At 46.9% G+C, this 14,811-nt stretch overlaps 1 protein-coding gene across 1 annotated transcript; it reads right to left on the bottom strand.

Annotated features, from left to right (window-relative positions):
- Positions 1-520: 520 nt before the first annotated feature.
- Positions 521-14,506, bottom strand: twsg1a (twisted gastrulation BMP signaling modulator 1a). Its single transcript, XM_056292658.1, has 5 exons — positions 14,013-14,506; positions 13,161-13,320; positions 4,003-4,102; positions 1,646-1,906; positions 521-1,157 (listed from the first exon to the last, which is right to left on the bottom strand). The coding sequence occupies exons 1-5, from the start codon at positions 14,198-14,200 to the stop codon at positions 976-978; spliced, it is 891 nt and encodes a 296-aa protein (XP_056148633.1). The 5' UTR covers positions 14,201-14,506; the 3' UTR covers positions 521-975.
- Positions 14,507-14,811: the final 305 nt, after the last annotated feature.

Genomic DNA, 14,811 nt, shown 5'->3' with positions numbered 1-14,811 from the left:
ACCGGCGGTCGTCATGGCATATGGAAGGCGTTAGGCCCTCTCCTCTCCTCTCCCAGCTGGCACTCTTCCCTCGGATCCCACAGCTGCGATGGCGAAATGAGGTCACGATTCAATATCATAAAAAAGACAAACAAGGTCTCATTATGCGTCTGGCGCATTAGCCTTTGCAGACTACCGCCGCTTGCCAACTGGGAAGAGAATCGGTGATAGGGGGGGGGGGGCATCCATCGGCCTTTGAAAACGCGACGGCATTACAAAGAGCGGTTGTGTAGCAGGAGAAGACTGGCATCAGTTAATTCCCCCCCCCCCCGCACGCACGCACGCACGCACGCACGAGATGGTCAGCGAGCGCCGGAACACCTGTGGACTAGAATGGTATAATAACAACTTTGTTTCCCCAGGAAATGATGCGTTTCCTGAAAAGGGTAACACTGAGCTAAGATTAGAGCGAGAGACTAGGGAGGCTCGGGAGCGGCTTCTCCAAACCCCAAGGAAGACAAACGTTCCCTGTTCCATTCATGTTAGGCTCTTTTCATCCGAGTTGCATTCAGAAAATATTGGGGGTTTTTTGGGTTATTTTTAAAGTAAGAAGATTCAATCTAAACACAGAGTAGATGCTGTTACACAAACAAGCACTTTTTACCAAAAATACATGCCAGGTCACCAAACCATTCTTTATTTGGCATGAGATGGGAATTTATCAGAACATAATTGTAAAAATACATTATTCATATACACCTCTAGTAAAAAAAAACAAAGCAAAAAAAAAAAAAAACCACTATTGGAAAAACATATCTAAAAATATACAGTGAAACGTACCAGCAGAATAAAAACAATTTGGAGGAACCAGGGGTTTGGGTGGGTGGGGTATTTTACAAGGTAATAGAGAAAGGTTATCACATATCAGTCATAGATTCCTATGCCTTCAGTCCTCTGTTGTGGTCCAGACATTTGGTACCAATATGTGCCTATAGTTCAGAAAAGACAGTTCATGCACTTCACAGCCTTGCTGCCATAGTCCAGGCACTCAGGTCCGATGCACTGGCAGCAAGCATTGTGAAACCAACGGTACTTGGATCCTCCCATGGACTCGCAGTACAGTTTACACTGTCGGATAGACACACAGTCGTCAAAGTAGACCACTGTGCACATATTATCTGGGGGTAAAGCAGAGGGAGAGAAGACATGAGTCAAACATCCAGTAAACATGGCTTATAAATCCAGCTTGGTTCCTCTCAAAGTGATTATGATTAACCCTCAATGCTCCTATTTTTAACCATGCAGGGGCAAAAAATTTGCTGCTACTAAGTGTGACCATATGTTTTGGTGGGCTTAATTGGTTAACAGCTCAGCTCTGTGGGAGCACTCGCTCTTAAAAGTGTATCTTTTTATAGCAAATAAGCACTGAGTCAAAAGACGAGGGCCAGAAGAGCCGCAAAGGAAAAATAAGGAATGGCATCGGTACAACACTCAACTATGTCGCCAATTTTAAATGCCTCAATCCAAGTTCTGAGTCTCCAACATCCCCTTAGGAAGGACAGTCAGTGTAAACATTAAAAGGCCTTTGTTTAACCGTTGGAGTTTCATCTGCAAAGTTACAAGCATAAACAAATAGTTTTGAGCAGAGGCCTGGGACGCTCGCTACCTTGAGTGTCGTAGCTGGCGTGAATGCTGTTGCCGGGCAGAGAGACGTTCTGGTGCTGGTTGTCGAGCGTCTCCAGGAAAGACACCAGGTTCTCGTGATGGGAGAGTTCCTCGGCGACAGGGAAGGACACCACCATCATGTTGATTGGCGCGTCACCCTCCGTGAGCGCGCGGAACAGGGAGGGGATCGGGCGGTGCAGCTCCTCCACCGTGCTCTTCGACGTGGCCGGGGAGTCGCTGTAGTTCTTGGGGTTACACATTCCTGATGCATGAACACGTGAGGGGACAGGGGACACACATTGTTAGCATGGGATAAATGTTGGAAAGGCTGAGAAGTTATCTGCAATTCTTATTTATTTATTTATTTATTTTACCCCCCCCCCGTTCTCTCCCCAATTGTATCCGGCCAATTACCCCACTCTTCCGAGGCGTCCTGGTCACTGCTCCACCCCCTCTGCCAATCTGGGGAGGGCTGCAAACTACCACATGTCTCCTCCGATACATGTGGAGTCACCAGCCGCTTCTTTTCACCTGACAGTGAGGAGTTTCACCAGGGGGACGTAGCGCGTGGGCGCCCCGACTGACCAGAGGAGGCGCTAGTGCGGTGACCAGGACACATACCCACATCCGGCTTCCCACCCGCAGACACGGCCAATTGCATCTGTAGGGACGCCCGACCAAGCCGGAGGTAACACGGGGGGATTCGAACCGGCGACCCCCGTGTTGGTAGCCAACAAAGTAGATCGCTACGCCACCCGGACGCCCTTGTTAATTGCAATTCTTAAAATTTACACACCAACGCGGGCTTTAAAGCCGGACGATCTCGCACGTGATCTCAACTCGGACCAGCAAAATCCTGTGCACAACCGAGGCTGTCAGAAAAATATCTTGTCTCAATTAAGTTCTTTTAAAACACTTCATTTGATTTCAAAATACAGTAGTAATTGTTTGGCAGGGTTCCTGCATACTCATGTACACTTCTCCTAACCCTCTAAATGAGTCAAAGTGAATTAGAGATAATGAGTAAATCATTTAATGGGAAACCACATTTGACACAGGAATTGGATTACAAACCAACGCTAAAAGCAGAGCCAAGACAGCTGTTTTAGATAAAGCATTCACATACCCCCCCCCTTTTCCTCCCTTCCACTAAAACACAAGCCCCCCACTCCCCACCCATCCACCACCACCCCACTGCTCATCTATTGGACTGCACCCATCACCCTCACAACTTAAAGATACGCACTTCTGAAGCGGCTCGTGTTTGGCTACACAAACCGTGTCTAGAATGGGAACTTACTTAAAATGGTCGGGAGGACAGAGCCATAAACAAAAGCCTTAATAAATGTGAGATACTATATACTCGCTCAAAGCCACGAGCTGTCCTCTGTGTATTGTAAAAAGGCCTGCCCAGAAGGGGGAAAACTCCTCTGCCATAACATCTGCGCAGCAGCAGTTGAGTTTCGCGTTCACAATGTCATGTCCTTTTATTTGTTTTCCACATGAAAGAGCTTTAATAAAGCCTGCTTGTCAGCACGCACAGCAATATCTGCCAATCAAAGCTGATCTAAGACCCCATTGGAGGAACTGAAATGGATTTCAGACGCCGATGGACGATAACAACAGTAATGCTTTCCTGTTCCACAAATCCGCTCGTTTCCGTCCCCGGAGTGTGCAGCGGCAGAAGGGGTGAAGTTAGTTAGTTTGAGCGGCCTGACCCCTACTTCCTCTCCGGCGGCTTCTGTTGCTTTGATCTTCTGGATGTCTCCGTGGGACTTCCCGTACATGTGGCTAGGTGCTACTTGGTAGCGACGAGATTCCTTTAATTTCCTGTCGTCCACTGAATCGATGGCACACAAACCTTGGCTCAAAAGGCCGCCTGGCGAATCCTTCTGGGCTCGGCTCTGCGCCGCCCCCCCCGAAGCGAAACGCTGTCTGTTCCGCTCGGCGCCCGGCCTCGCTCACCGACCACTCGACTTCTATCAAGCCGGCAACGCTCGATGTGGACCGATTGCCTTTTTAAACCCCCGTGCCGCTCAACCATAAAGTGCGTTACATTCTCAAGTGCCTTATTTGCGCCGGCCTTTTACAGGGCAAGGCAGGCACGGTGGCCCGGAGGTTAGGGGGAAACTGGTAAGTTACTGAACTTTCACGGGTTTGATCCTCGTGACAATCAGCGTGTTATTCGACAGGAGCGCTTCTTTTCAAGACATCCTCCAGCGACTTCCTAGTCACCTATCCTAAGTCCTTTTGGATAAGGTACACACTTATAATGTAAATACTTTATTCGAGAATAGCATGCTGACTTATTCTGGAGTCAGCTAACGTTTCAAGTGTTGAAGGCCATGCTGCACTTACCCACACAGTCACAGCACTCCTCCCATAATGTCCCTAGACACAGCATGCACTCCTTACAGCAGGAACAGTTCCCATCGGAGGGGCGGCACTGGCACAGCTCCTGCATAACACACACACACACACACACACACACAAACACACACATGTGTCAGCAGAGCAGTAAGGCACATGACAAATAAACTACTGTTTGTGGAAAGACACAAAACGAAGACAGCTGAGGCCTCTGTTAAAGGCACTAAACTGTAATGCTTCTGTTCCCAAAATATCCCAAAATGGAGGTTCGGAGCACTTGCAGACCTGTGAGAGAAAAGTTCTGGACCTGCAAATTTAGAGTCTGTGCAGAGGACACAACACCTAGCAGACTTGGGTCGTTACTAGAACAAACATTTGATGGAAGTTCTGCAGAACACCGAGCAGTGCACGTAGGACGTATATCTTCAAAATGTCCACGGCCAGAGCAACAACCAGTTTGTGTCCGGTGCAGTGGTCATTACCGGATGCAAGCAATATTCACTATACAGAAGGCATGGTATGCATGTTACATTACAATTTCCACGGAGGAGGTGATTGACTTCACGCTTGTGAAAAAAAAAATAGACCTCTACTGTTAGGGCCAAAGATGTACAGTGCATGCTCTAACATGTCAAAAGTTGACAGAACCAAAACCATTTTCCTGAACTTCATTGCACTGTAACTGAGGCTTACTTGAGGGACGGTCTAGATGCGTCATTCAAGCACGCTTTGTAAACACCACGGCCCAACTTGGAGCCAAAACAAAAGGATATCATGAGGTAAAGTGAGAGGCGGTCATGCAAATGATTGCGAGGCAGATAAGAGCGGACTTCCTTTCACATATTTTGATGTTAAGGGCTGAGTGGGACGTAAGCCCATCGCTATACTACAGGGCGGATAGAAGAGAACAAAACAGAAGTGAATCCGCACCTACACGCCTGTTTATACTGAAACAATTTTAGGCCCATATCATTGTAACTGTTTTCCATAAACGTAAAGATTTTTCCATTTTCTCAGTATGAATAATTCAGATGTGTAACAGAAGATCTCGAAGAGGATTCCTTCGACAGGAGAGGAGCTGATGTAGGACCCGCTGTAATGAGATTTTCTACAGTAGTCCCAAACATATTCGCGTCTGCCAATTCTGAAGTTCAGCTAAAATGCTGAATACATTTGCTTCCTGGTTTATGAAAAACAAGAGGATTATTCTCTTCGGGGGAACAAGCAGTAAAAGAAACAAAAACACATAGGTGGTCTTGGAAGTAAACATTTCGCATTCCTGCGACAAACTGAAACCAGGTTGTCTTCATTGGCACGGCTTGCCAGAGAGAAGGAGGCCGAGTCCTTTTTCCCTCTCCTGACACAGAACAGGGAGAGAGCATTCCATCATGTCAAGGTCACAGCGATGGAGGAGGGAAAAGAAGGAGAGCGGGAAGGGCGGAGGGTGGGGGAGGAAAACACCTGGCGAACAGAGACATGGGGCCCCCCCAGCCCGCCCGTCAACACGCTTTCACCCTCCCTCTCAACTGTGCTCGTTTTCTCTTTCAGTTAGTGCTGCTCTCTCTCTCTCTCTCTCTCTCTCTCTCTCTCTCTCTCTCTCTCTCTCTCTCTCTCTCTCTCTCTCTCTCTCTCTCTCTCTCTCCACTCTTTTACCCCTTGCTTTTATCTTCTGTTCCCCCTTTGTTACACTTTATGCCCCCCTCCTCTCGTTGTTTCTCCTTTTATCTTGGGAGAAAGCCCATCTCCTAAACAAGAGGAGTCTGGCCATGATAAAAGATCGACCATGACTCACCGGGGAGTGATTACACAACCAGTTTGCTTTAAAACTCTCTCTCTCTCTCCCCCCCCCTCTCCCCGATGTTTTCCAAAAATAAAATCAAATAAACCTGCACCTGTATTTTGACGGTACGTTTATGTTGAAAATGAAGACATTTTGGGTTAAAAAAAGAAGGTTGAATGGCTTTTCTTTTTCCTACGCCCCGTGAGGAAGCCTCGTGTAGCCTAGCTTAAAGTGCGCACGGCGCCCAGTAACCGCAACAGGGCAAGTTTTACCGATAAACCCACTTTATTTCACACACAGCACCGAACATATTGCAGCGAATTGGGGGGACGACGCAGCCACGGGAACTGCCGCGACCGGGAAGCGAACCCGTATCGCCCGCACCGCAGGAGGCATCGCTGACCGCTCGACTAATGGGCAAACGCGCGAGCCAGCGGCGTGCGTGTCTTCTTATCCATGCACGTTACAATACGTTGTTCTCACCTGGCCTGGCCGTCCTCTGTCTCTCATGGTCGGTTTTAGGAGTAGACTGATATAACCGTGACAGCTCCAACTGGTCAAAGGTTTATTGACTGATGCGGAAACTCCGCGATTCCGAAAAACCAGCCGTTACGGCCGAATCGCGGTTATAATCGGCCTTTCAAATCGTCCAGCGTGTCCCCGGTGTTAACCAAAATATGCGACCCCTCACATTATGCGCCCCTCGCTCTCAACAAAGACCAGCCAGAGAGGGCAGACAGACGCGGTTAAATTCAGGCAGAAGTTTAGGAATGGTTAAATTTAGGCAACAGGTTGGAGACGATTAATTTTGGATGTGGGAAAAATGAGGATTTAGCATCTGCGGGGGTGGTCGAAACCGCGCGTTTTAACGGCGGGGGGGGGGGGGGTCACATAATCTGATTGGTCGCGGATTTTGCTCCAACACCGGTGGAAGTCATTCAGCGCCAGTGTCGGTCGAGAGAGAGGGGGGGGAGAGATGTAGTGTGTTTGTTTTCAATGGTGTTTTCCAATTGATGTTTTTTTTTAATGTTTGGACACTTGCTTTGGAAACATGTACATTGTTACGTCATGCCAATAAAGCCATTTGAATTTGTGTGTGTGTGTGTGAGAGAGAGAGAGAGAGAGAGAGAGAGAGAGAGAGAGAGAGAGAGAGAGAGAGAGAGAGAGAGAGAGAGAGAGAGAGAGAGAGAGAGAGAGAGAGAGATACCTTGTGCTTTGGTCAAGCCAATAAAGCCCTGCTGAATTGAATTGAATTGAGAGAGCGTGTGTGTGTGTGTGCGTGTGTGTGTGTGTGCGTGTGTGCTGCGGGGCTCTACTGTCTGACTTTAAATTTGCTGCCCCGCCCCGCTAACTCCGGACACAGCCGGCTAGCCCGCAGAGCGCACACACTGCACGCTTCACATGATATCTAAATCCGCAGCCAGCGCCCCCCAAAACACACACACACACACACACACACACACACACACACACACACACACACACACACACACACACACACACACACACACACACACACACACACTAATGACCTGCGATGGCAGCAGAGCGCCAGACACCATATTCTACAGGGGATACATTTGGCAGCTACACCCCCTCCGCAGAAGCTCAATGAGAAGGTGTCCGACCAATTTTTGTTTCCCCCGAAGAATATGTATCGCTTGTGTTTGATCACAGCGGACCTTGGTTGCGGCGATTTCATTTTCATTACACGTAAGAAAATGAAAAAAAAAGAGCAACATACCCATGGAAACGAGTATGGCTCACCTGCATCCTGTAAATTCATGAGGCAAAATTAATTTCTTTATTTTTCATCCCGAATCCATAGTGAGATGTAGTTGTGCATTTCGTGCAGATCACATTGCGACTATGGGCCTATCTAACGTCATGCTATTCATTGCCTTTACCGAGAATGCCTACTCCCAAACAAAAACACTTTTTATATTAAAACTGAGGTAATCGTGTCTCAGGGATACATATTCTACAGGGATACCACATTTGGCACACAACAGGGGGGAGAGGCAATGAGTTTCTCATTCACAACACACCAACCATTCCTGTCTCTGACAGCTAACAAGTTAGTGTCAGCAGGGTCACAGAGGCAAGACAGCTTGGCCTGGCGGAAAAAGAGAAAGGGGGGGGGGTCCTCCAGGATAAATAACCTGCCTGGGAAAAAAAGTGCTGACTTTCAAACATCACAATTTGCTTGTTCTCCTACAGTAATACTCAAAATCATAAGTGGTGCCCATTTCAATGTCCTGATCCCAAACCAGAACTTACATTGCTGCTTCTGCACACCATGTACATTCCTCCGCTGCTGCGACGACTCAGCTTACCCACTGGAATCACTAAATGTTCAACTAATCTAATTTAACATGCTTGAAAAAAATACCCTCATTTGTTTCTGTTTTAGCAATTTTTGAAGAGGAGTTTTGTTTTTCCCTTATGGCTGAAATCTCCCCTCTGTTTAGAGACTGTGTAGTCAAAATCACAACAGAACCCCGTCAGGCAGTATAAGTGAAGTCAGACAGAGAGGCGAAATGGACACTGAGGTTAACAGCTGTACATAAAGAAGTTAATGGGCAAGGCAGGAGTGCTTAATATATAATGGTTCTCTCTGTCTGTCTGTCTGTCTGTCTACCTCTCTCTCTCTCTCCCTCTCTCTTATGCACATGCGCGTACACGCACACACACACACACACACACACAACACACAACACACACGCACACAACACACACGCACACAGGAATGGGGGGGGGGGTGAGAAAACAGACACCGGCAGAGGGTCATTTGCTCAAATTCAACATGGCAGGTCATTGGAAGGCATCTCAATTTTTCCATTAAATACTGGGAATGCATGACACAATTCCTGTTAACTAGCAGGGTGCCATCCCTCTTCATGGCCCCTTCAAATCCCCTGCTGTGCTTCAGGAACAAAGCAGAATTTGGAGAATCTTTATGCAGGGAGAAAGATTCGGAAAAACGCCGACACAATAGACCAGAGGCGCAGACTGAAAATTCAAGATAGGTTACAAAGTCAGCTCTCCCCCCAAATTAAGGACATTTATACATTGTTTAACGAGGCAAATTCATACATTATGACTTTTTCCACACACTCGTATCCGCAACCATTGGAAACAGACTAAAAATTACACCAGTTGGCAGCGACGCAAGCATGGTGAGATAAATTCACCTCTTGGCAACGTGTACTTGGAATACCTACAAGAGTCGACTGCTTATCGCAGGAATGTATCTGCATTCTTCATAACAGAGATTCCGTCTTTGTTCTCAACCCCAGATCTCTGTAGCCTCCAGCTGGTCTTGGGCTCTTGCCTATTTTAACTTTGCCCCGTCTCACTCCCGGCTGCTGCCGCCTATTTGTTTTCAGGTGTTTATAATGACAACATCAATTGCTCACTCGTTTCCTTGGGTGACTTGTCATCTTTCGAGTAACCGTGTTTCACTATTAGAGGGAACCTTTCAACTCTGGGTATTTACAGACCCCGACAGACCCATAAATCTGTGTTTGGCTTTCTTGCTCAGTTCTCTAAACTCACCTCATCTAAACTCATCTAATGCCAAACTATGACAGAGTTCTGATTCTGGGAGATTTTAACATACATGTGTTTGCTTTCCTGATAATTCTTTAGCCATGGAATTTTTAAACAGGGCCTACTCACGACGAGGGCCACATCCTTGATCTTGTCCTTTAATATGGTCTTTCAGTAGGCAATAGAATATACAAAGATGTTAGTGTCTCCGACCACAAATGCATGATTTCCACACCTGTGGTCCAAAGTAATCTTTCCAACAATAAGCCGAACCCTGGATGCACTCACATTTTTAATAAGTCCTCTGCGGCAAAATTCACTGATGCTGTACTGTCTTCCTCAGTTGAGATTGGCTGTAGTCAAGATGTTGATACAGTCCTAAATAATTTTAATAATACATGGGCCCAGATCCTGGACCAAATGGCCCAATTTAAGCAGAGAAATTCCTCTAATGTTTTCCTACCATGGATAACGGACAGCATACGTGCCCTTAAGAGGGACCGTTGTAGGTCAGAGCAAAAGTGGAAAGCCTCTAAACAAATAGTACAAGTTGACATTTTAAAAGATTCTATGAGAGATTTTAATGCAGAGGGGAAAAATGCCAGAGCACGGTATTTTTCGGACCTTACTGAAAAGAGCCGACACAACTCCAGGGTTTTGTTCAGTGTAATTAATCGTGCCACAGAGGCTCCTCCAAGTGTCAGTATGGACCTCTCCCCTGAGAAATGGGAAGAATTTTTAACCTTTTTTGTCAACAAAGTCTCAAGCATCAGAATGAACATCCCCCTCTTGCACAGGACACAACAATTTCTTTTAAAACGGCTGTCTTCTTTGACTCCTTTGAAACTATCTATTGACACGTGTGACACAGTTATACAGTGAATCCGGTGCACACACACAAAAACACATTACTAATTTTAAACACAAAATGTGACCATACATTTGTGTGTGTCACACACACTCACTGAGGTGATTAATAAAATAAAGTGAAGCACTCCTCTTGTGCTCTCGACATCCTGCCTGTGAGATTTCGAAAAGAAGTATATGGATCTGTCAGCCCCTATATTCTCTCCATAATCACCATGTCACTATTGACTGGTTCTGTCCCTGCCTTTTTTAAGGATGCAATTGTTCAACCCCTTCTGAAAAAAATAAACAAACATATTTTGACCCTAACTCGTTGGATAATTTCAGACCAATTTCCAAACTGTAATTTCCATCCAATGTTCTCAAAAATTTGTTGCTGGACAATATATTGCTTTTTTAAACAGAAATGAACTCTGAGACATTTCAGTCAGGATTTAGGGAAAACCACGGTACAGACACCACACTCCTTAAAGTGATGAATGATCTGCTTGATTGCCACTAATGCTTGAAAATTTTCAAGTTTTAACTCTGTTAGCTCTAAGTGCTGTATTTGACACTGTTGATCATTCTGTTATATTGGAATGTCTCAAACACTGGGTTGGTATCTGGTTCAGTTTTAAAAGTGGTTTTATTCATACTTGCAGCAAGATTGATCTTTTAGGATAGCTATTTGCAAGTCCCAGTCATCCTCTGTAAAGATGACCTGTGGGGTTCCCCAGGGGTCTGTTCTTGGATCACTCTTGTTCTCTCTCTACATGTTACCCCTGGGGCATGTCATTCGCAGGCATAATGTGAGCTTCTACTCCTATGTAGATGACACTCAATTGTACCTCTCTTTTAACCCTAATTATTTTAATCAAATTAATACACTCCATGACTGCATGCATGACCTCAAATGCTGGATGGCCCAGAACTTCCTGCAGCTAAATACCGATAAGACTGAGGTACTTATCATTGGCCCTGACACAGTTTATGCTTATATTTCAAAACATCTGGGCTCTCAGTGTCAAAATATAGTCCAAAACTGCAAAAATCGTGGTGACATCTTTGATAACCATCTCAGCTTGAACAAGCATGTTAACTCAATTGTTTAGCCCTGTTTTTTGTAGCTCAGGAGACTCTCCAAGATCAGTTCAAGTTTATCCAGTAGAAATTTAGAGACTGTCATTCATGCTTTTATTTCCTCTCATTTGGACTACTGTAACTCCCTCTACACACGTCTGAGTCAACAGGGTCTATATAAATTACAGCTTGTCCAAAATGCAGCAGCCAGACTCCTCACCAAAACCAAAAAAAGAGAGCACATTACTCCTATTTTAGCTTCTTTTCATTGGCTCCCGGTAATTTTTAGAATTTACTTGAGATATTATTGTTAACTTTTAAGGTCTGCTCTGGACTCGCACCCAAGTACATTTCAGATTTTCTGACACCATACGTACCCAGTCGCAACTTGAGGTCCTCAACCAAGACTTTGCTAGCCATTCCACAATCTAGGCTGAGGACCATGGGTGACCAGGCTTCCTCTGTTAAGGCCCCTACTCTGTTCTGGTCCTCTACTCTGTTCTGTTAGGTCCTCTACTCTGTTCTGGTCCTCTACTCTGTTCTGTTAGGGCCTCTGCTCTGTTCTGGTCCTCTGCTCTGTTCTGTTAGGTCCTCTACTCTGTTCTCGTCCTCTACTCTGTTCTGTTAGGTCATCTACACTGTTCTGCTCTGGATTTGTGGTCTGAATTTATCATTTGTTTATATTTTATTATTATCTATTTATTATTTATCAATAGTTTTGATTATTTTAAATTGTTTTACTGTACTTACTTTATTTTTCCTCATATGCAGCTCCTCTTGCTTTTATATTTCCTTCCCAATGTTGTTTAACTTTTTCACTGTTTTTAAATTGTTTTTAATCATTGTTTGTCTACCATTTTTTTAAACTTTGTCTTGTAAAGTGATATATAAATAAAGTTATTATTATTCACAGAAAGTTGAATCGGTTCATCAGGACCCAACGTTTATTGAGAGAGAAACATTTCATCACTCATCTAAGTGACCTCTTCAGTCTAAACTGACTGCAGATATCCCCACCCTTATAAACAATACAGTGGCATAATGACCAAATTATGACTGGAGCAGGCATAAAGATATTATTATTGTTTTCATTACACATTTGCACAAAATTGGCAAAAGCGTGAATAGCTATGCCACCCAAAAATGTCTCCATCCAGATGGATAGAATGTTATGGTAAATTGTGTGATTGGAATGCAGTCGCCAAGTATCTAATGCATTTGCCGTCGTACTGAAAAAGATCCAGCTGTCGTCTCGCACAAGACTGTTTTGGTCTGGACACAGACTCTGGCTATAAGAAGAGGAACAAAACTCTCAGTTTTCATTGAACGGCTCAAAAATTTTAGCAAAACAGGAGCTTCCCCTTTGCTTGATTTCTTTGGACAGAAGTCCCACATAAATTGGCAGGGAACATCCTAGCATGAAGCGTCTCGAATTTTAGGTGATCACTCACCACCACTGTAACAAAGACACACACTGACACGCAACACTGGTGTTGTTAAGAGGTGAAATAGTGGGATAATGAAAGGAGGGAAAATCATAAAGTCCAGTCTTTAGACAGACAGAAAGACAGACAGATGGATGGAAAGAGACAGACGGATAGAAAGAGACAGATTTAGATGGACAAGAATTCTACACGTCGAACATAGTTTCCCTGAGTTTAAAGGTGGGTTAATTCCACAGCTAAGAAGGAAGGCAAACCAGGGCAAGGTGGCTTTATCCTCTACTACACCCCCTCACACAGTGAGTCAGGTAGTCAGCATGTAGTGGGGAGGGGTGTTGGACGGTGCAATTGTTGTGCAAACATGGTATTCACCGTCCAACACCCAGGACGCTTAAGACCTGGCTTTACAGTGAAAGCGGATTCACGGCCACACTCATTCCTACCTGGATGAGGCACTTGCTGACATCGCTGGCGCAGAGGGCTTTGTTGCAGCCGTTGGCCAGAGTTAATCCTGACAGGAGGAAAAGGAGAGCAGCTGAGGCTGGGAGGAGCAGCTGACCAGGCCTCATCCTGAGGGCTCCGTGCAAGGCACTGGAAAAACACCTAGATCAACACAGGACCATAGACTCAAGTGAGTGATGGCAAGGGCATGGCGCCGGGGGGGGGGGCACGGCAAATAAACAAAGTCTTACTAATGACGTTGCAAATATTAAAACAACGAACAGCAACTAATGCAGCACTTAATAAATGCATACATGCATACATACGAAATTACAAGGTCTGTTTGTTTTCCCCCCCCAACTCCACACCGCAACTTTACAAATCGTCTCAAGCGACGAGATTTAAACCGAAAGTTGCGATACACCACGTGCGAAAACCAAACCCCCCCCTGCTCGTACGTTTCCTCGCACCCCACGTAAACCCACCACAGCCCGTGCACGTCTGCGGAGTAAAACTGCACATCTGGCAACATCAGCCTCCGCGTTGTGTCGAGAAAAGACGAGCGCGGCCAGAAGGCTCTCGGGCGGCACCGCCGTGCAGAGCCTTCACAACACGCACACGACCCCGCGCCACTTGTTGCACAGCGCGCTACCTCGGATGGGGGGGACAACGCGCGAGAGACATTCTAGCTCCCCCCGGCTCGCGGACGCGTCCCGTAGCCTCCTCCTTGCCCTTCGCCGCCACACCAAGAGCACTCCCCCCGTTTTCGCAGCAGCCTCGGAGTAGAGATTGCCACACAAAAAAAAACCACAAAAAAAAACCACACATACATATATATGACGAGCAAAACTCACCGCGATATGGAAGCGGGATCGGGAACTCTATCTAGAGACAACGGCGGTTTTCCCCCCTCTGGACTCTTGTGCTTCCCAGGACGGGATTGCGCGGCTGAAGTGTCCGCTGTCCAGAGGGCGTCAGTTTCTCCCCCAACACAAAGAGACAGGCGGTCGGGCGCCTTAAAGGCGCACGCTCCATTTTCCATTCCAAGCAGCCGCGGAGGAGGAAGCGGGGCGCCAGGTGAGACAGACAGACAGGCCTCCCCGTCTCGCGGGGCAGAGGAAGGGCCGACGCCGCCGCACCGCACCGCCGCCGCTAACGAAACGCTCCCCCCGCGGAGTCGCGGCGGCCCCGTGCGTCAACTATACCCCGTTAGGCGGGCCGGTCCGTGGACGGGGGTACACGTTTAGCTTCGAGGGGGGGCCGAGGGGGGCAGGGGGGTTATCCAGCCTGTCCGGCCCGCTGCGAGCAAACTCTTTCTTTTCAGGCCGTCAGGGCCCCATTAGGAAGCCGCCCCCCGCCCCCCCCCTCTTTGTCCCCGGCGTTGTCAGCGGCGCGCCGAACCCGAGGCTCGCAGCTTTCGTTAAGGTGCGAAGGGAGGGGGCGGGGGGGGCGACTCGGAAGCCGGTGGAGCCGAGCCGACGTCCCGCCGCACTGAGCTGCGATACAACCCCCCTCCCCCTCTCCCCCCCTCTATCTACCGGGGCGACTTACGTCCCAAACCCCTGACACGCTTTTACCTGGTTCACTTTAATTAAAGGTCCCGTTTTCCTTCGGTTAGCGGACTGATTTGCTGGGTTTTTTTGGGGGGGTTTG

The sequence above is a fragment of the Lampris incognitus genome, chromosome 14 (genome assembly GCF_029633865.1).
Source record: "Lampris incognitus isolate fLamInc1 chromosome 14, fLamInc1.hap2, whole genome shotgun sequence".
NCBI classification, from domain to species: Eukaryota; Metazoa; Chordata; class Actinopteri; order Lampriformes; family Lampridae; genus Lampris; species Lampris incognitus.
Note: the sequence above shows the minus strand (reverse complement) of the source record. Positions and strands in the feature narration are given on the sequence as shown.

Bases quoted from the DNA above. Each gene is read 5' to 3' on its own strand.
- twsg1a (XM_056292658.1), bottom strand. From the start codon at position 14,200: ATGGAAAATGGAGCGTGCGCCTTTAAGGCGCCCGACCGCCTGTCTCTT. The intron at 13,321-14,012 runs GTGAGTTTTGCT...GTGTTGATCTAG, and splicing joins GATCCCGCTTCCATATCGCG to GTGTTTTTCCAGTGCCTTGC. The intron at 1,907-4,002 runs GTAAGTGCAGCA...TTCATGCATCAG, and splicing joins GGAGTGCTGTGACTGTGTGG to GAATGTGTAACCCCAAGAAC.